The sequence below is a fragment of the Aphanomyces astaci genome (assembly GCF_000520075.1).
Source record: "Aphanomyces astaci strain APO3 unplaced genomic scaffold supercont1.61, whole genome shotgun sequence".
NCBI lineage: Eukaryota > Oomycota > Saprolegniomycetes > Saprolegniales > Verrucalvaceae > Aphanomyces > Aphanomyces astaci.
Window position 1 is genome coordinate 163,042 of NW_009798324.1, and position 4,354 is coordinate 167,395.

At 47.4% G+C, this 4,354-nt stretch overlaps 2 protein-coding genes and 2 pseudogenes across 4 annotated transcripts; 3 read left to right on the forward strand and 1 right to left on the reverse strand.

The window, feature by feature from the left end:
- Positions 1-64: 64 nt before the first annotated feature.
- H257_14720 lies at positions 65-137 on the reverse strand (annotated as a pseudogene). Its single transcript has one exon. The product of its transcript is annotated as a tRNA-OTHER (tRNA).
- A 380-nt stretch (positions 138-517) lies between these two features.
- H257_14721 (hypothetical protein) lies at positions 518-1,589 on the forward strand (the record flags this gene model as incomplete). Its single annotated transcript, XM_009842610.1, has 2 exons — positions 518-648; positions 701-1,589. The coding sequence occupies 2 exons, from the start codon at positions 518-520 to the stop codon at positions 1,587-1,589; spliced, it is 1,020 nt and encodes a 339-aa protein (XP_009840912.1).
- Positions 1,590-3,103: 1,514 nt separating this feature from the next.
- H257_14722 (hypothetical protein) lies at positions 3,104-3,374 on the forward strand (the record flags this gene model as incomplete). The annotated part of the gene is made up of 2 exons (XM_009842611.1): positions 3,104-3,283; positions 3,351-3,374. 2 exons carry the CDS (start codon positions 3,104-3,106, stop codon positions 3,372-3,374), a joined length of 204 nt encoding a protein of 67 aa, XP_009840913.1.
- A 407-nt stretch (positions 3,375-3,781) lies between these two features.
- Positions 3,782-3,854, forward strand: H257_14723 (annotated as a pseudogene). The gene has a single exon. The product of its transcript is annotated as a tRNA-OTHER (tRNA).
- The last annotated feature ends 500 nt before the right edge of the window (positions 3,855-4,354 follow it).

Sequence of the window (4,354 nt, forward strand, 5' to 3'; positions counted from 1 at the left end):
GTACGCAGCCTTTGTTCTCTGGATTCCCCAGGGGAGGGACGGATAAATCCTTGCGGAAATAATCCGGGGAATCCGGGGATCGAACCCACGACCTTTGAGTTAAGAAACCGATGCTCTACCACCTGAGCTATTCCCCCCCCTGTGGAGGTGCCATGAGCTAGACATAAAAGTCAAATTGTTTTATGTCAACCGATGCAGTTAACCCCGGAAATTTAGCATTCTTTAGAATTATTGTCGGTGTTGTTTCGAGGGAATAGCTCCATGGACAGGGATGTTGGCACCTACCTAACGTAGTATAACGTTACATTCTGCCAACTCAGGTACTGTAGTTGCACTATTAATACAGTAGGCGATAAAATGTGCCTTGACATGGCAAGAACATGAAGCCGAACAAGCCATTACACCACTCCCCTATATTGGTCCGAGAATTCCATCCAACTTCCTATCACACCATCACTCAAACCCTGTCGAGGGCGTTTTGGTAATCCACAATCCCTTTCGTCATATTCATTTCGCCATGAAGGTCTCCCTCCTCAGTGCCATTGCCCTCTTCGCGGCGGCGGCTACCGCCCAAACCAACAACACCATTGCGGGCATCAACGGTCGCGCTCGAACGTTGGAGGAGGTTTACGAAGTAGACGATGGCGAGTTGAACCGCGAGCATCACAAACAAAACGGCAACTACATCCCGTCCCTCAAGGCCGGACAGTACTCGACCAGTGCGTTCCACAACTGCTTCCGCCATCGACCAAATCTACGAGTTCACCGATGCGTTGGTCGCCCAAAACCCGACGTTGCTGAGCAAGATTGCCATCTCCAAGACGTACAATGGGGTCACGATTTACGGGTACAAGTTGACCAAAGGCCACTCACAGTCTTTGTACTTTCAAGCCCAGCCGCACGCCCGCGAATGGATCGCAGGGGCGTGGATTCTGATCTCGTTGGCGTCGATTCTGGATGACATTACCAACAAGAAACCCACGGCCGCCGACTACTACGACTTGTACTTTGTGTCCATCGTCAACTTTGACGGCTTCGAAAACACGTGGAACGGCTTCTTGAGCCGGGACCAGCGCAAGAATGCCAATGGTGTCGACTTGAACCGCAACTGGCTGACCAAGTTTCCCAACCCCGAAATCATTCACCCAGACGACGACACGTACCCCGGACTTAAGCCGTTCAGTGAGCCTGAAACCGCGGGCATCAATGATTGGTTCAAAACCAAGCGCAATGAAATCCAAGGGTTTATTGACGTTCACTCGTACATGTACCCGGGGCTCATCTTGTACCCGTACGCAGACAATGACCAGCCCATCGGCGGGGGGTTTGACGAGAAGTTCGACGTCCTCGGCCGTGGATTGGAAAGCGTCCTGGGAGAGTACACCGTTATACCGTTGGCCAAAAACTTATCCCCGTCGTATGGATTGTTTCAAGATTACGCGTTCCGTGAGTTCAAAAAGCCTGCACTGACGTTTGAAATTGTTGGCGATGATTTTGTCGTGGACGTGACGACCATCAAGACACACGGCCTCGAAGTGTACAAAGGCATCAACCAATTCGCCAAGGAAGTCACCGTGTTCAACGGCTGAGACGTCACGTCCACCAAGCCGTTGTGTGGAGATTAGGTGCCATGAGCTCGACATAAAAGTCAAATTGTTTTATGTCAGTGGTACTATCTGCGGTTCGTGGTTTTCACAGTGTAGCATGGTGACGCAGAAACGTTACGAAAATACTCTGTAAGGTTATTCCTAGGCAACCTAAAAGGCTTCGAGGTTGTCCACTCGACTTGGGCGATAAAATGTGCCATGACATGGCAAGAACATGGTCACAATACCCTCATTGAAACAGTTCCACTGTTGATTTGACCCGAAATACTGTTTCAATGAGGTTTATATGGAACTTTGCATGCTCATCCTCAGCTCTTACGAGGGGTTAAGTGCATCTCAGGGATAGGTAACCACTAGCGATGGAATTAACCCCGGAAATTTAGCATCGTATGTACTCACCGGGGGTAGGACGGTGTTGCAGGGCTACGGGCGAAAAGGTGTATCCGGATGTATAATTCCCTCATTAAAATAGTATTTCGGGTCAAATCAATAGTGGATCTGTGTTAATGAAGGAATTATTCCAAGAACATGAAGCCGAACAAGCCATTACACCCTCAATTAAAGCTTAAAAATATACCAGATGTATATAAAATACTTCAAAATAATTATAAATATTAATATGTAATAGCTGGATCGAACGGCGGCCTTGTACTCTAATTCCAGGATGACACGGACAGTGGCTTGGTTGTTGCCTTGAGCTCGAGGTAGCGCGTACACTTGGTTGCCCTCCGTCAACATCTTGATCGCAGGCATCTTGTCATCTCTCATCTCGTTTGGGCTCATAACATGTCGAGCTAGGACAAACAGGGCAGAGGGGAACGAGAGGCTGTGAAGCCAATTGAGAAGATTTCTTGGAGTAGATTACTGGTTGTTAAGGCTCTGATCTCTGTGTACATGAATGGCTCACATAACGTTAGCTTCCTGTGACTATTTTCTTAACTCGATGTGGAGTTCTCCAACATGTAATATCTACTAGTAAAGCAATCTAGTATGTCTTTTTACCATGAACACACGAAATATATCGAATGTTCGGCAAACATATAGGTGGCATCCGAAATCAAACCGACAAATTTGAAGTCGGTGATTGGATAACCGACAAATTATTGAATTTTGATTGGTCGTTTATATTTTAGACAATCCGATTGGGCGATGTGGTTGTTGTGTGAGCAACATACAGGTATCGCTCACATTGAACATATACAGCTTGCTATTGGCTGAAAACACAGTCATATCGACATTGATGGATTACTGTACCTGGAAACTATGGGAAAACGTTCAATAAATCTGGATACCGTTCAGCCAAGACTGAAAGCCCTTCAAGCAAAATTTTTTCCCGTAAGCCTGAAACCCCGGGACTTCGTCCTACCCCCGCGTGCACATACTTCGAATGCTTAACCCCTAGTAAGACTTGAGGTAGTCAGAGTTTCACAGCATCAAGAACCCTGTCGAGAGCGTTTTGGTAGCCCACAATCCCTTTCCTCATTATTCATTCCGCCATGAAGTTCTCCCTCCTCGGTGCCATTGCCCTCTTCGCGGCGGCGGCTATCGGCCAAACCAACAACACCATTGCGGACATCAACGGTCGCACTCGAACGTTGCAGGAGGATTACGAAGTAGACGATGGCGAGTTGAACCGCGAGTGCCACACCCGATGCGTGGAGCAAAGCCCGCCGCGAGTTGTTGCAACGCATTAAGTTGGCGCATCCAAGTGATTCGGAGCAACGATGACCCCGACGTGGCCAGCCGACTTCAACTGTCCTACATTAGGCAGTATGGGGTTGGTGGTGTTTCGGAGTATGCAGACCGCATCGGGGGGCAATCTGACATACACGTCACGTGTCAAACAGAGGCTGTTGGATGTTCCTGCGAGGTGGAGCTAACTGCTTTCAAGCCAACGTGTCAAAGACCACAGTGTTACTGAGTTTAGATGCGCAACTTAGTCTTAGCATAGTTGCAAGGTTTCTACCGGAGCCATTCCTACTTTCAGTGGACCCCACAAGCACACACACTGATTCCCATCTTCAAAATACCGAAACCCGATCTATTGGAGATAGAAGAGTATTAAAAACGCATACTACAAACAGAAAATGTCTGAAAACTATGCAAGGCTTAACTACGACGACAAATATGTAGTAACTTGCAATTAACTCCGACAGCAAAGTTAAACAGAGGGGGGGGGAATAGCTCAGGTGGTAGAGCATCGGTTTCTTAACTCAAAGGTCGTGGGTTCGATCCCCGGATTCCCCGGATTATTTCCGCAAGGATTTATCCGTCCCTCCCCTGGGGAATCCAGAGAACAAGTGCCGCGTACGAAGACGAGGACCGAACTTCGAAGAAGATCGGTCGAAGCACGAGGTATGAAGCGTTGAGCGAAGTAAAAAAACCGAAGATTACACACCGCCCCTGGTCGAGCAGGCGCGTTACAATTGGCGAAGCGGTTCCGTAATATGTGGTTCTAGTATCGGCCCTCGCGGAGGAATGTCTAAAAATTAAAACGTTAATCCAAAACTCAATTCATCATGTTACTACACCGCTTTTCACTTAACGTTCAGGATATTTCCGGTATATTTCATCCGACGCATATTTCCGTTATGTATGGACGACAATTCTATCCGACATTAGTCTTATTGGTTAAAAGTTCAATACTTTGTACCTTTCATTGGTAGATGACTCTTCATTTTCAATACAAAGACCAAATGTCATATGTTGGTTTTTTTCAAGTCTCTGACGAGGTGAGGACATGAACC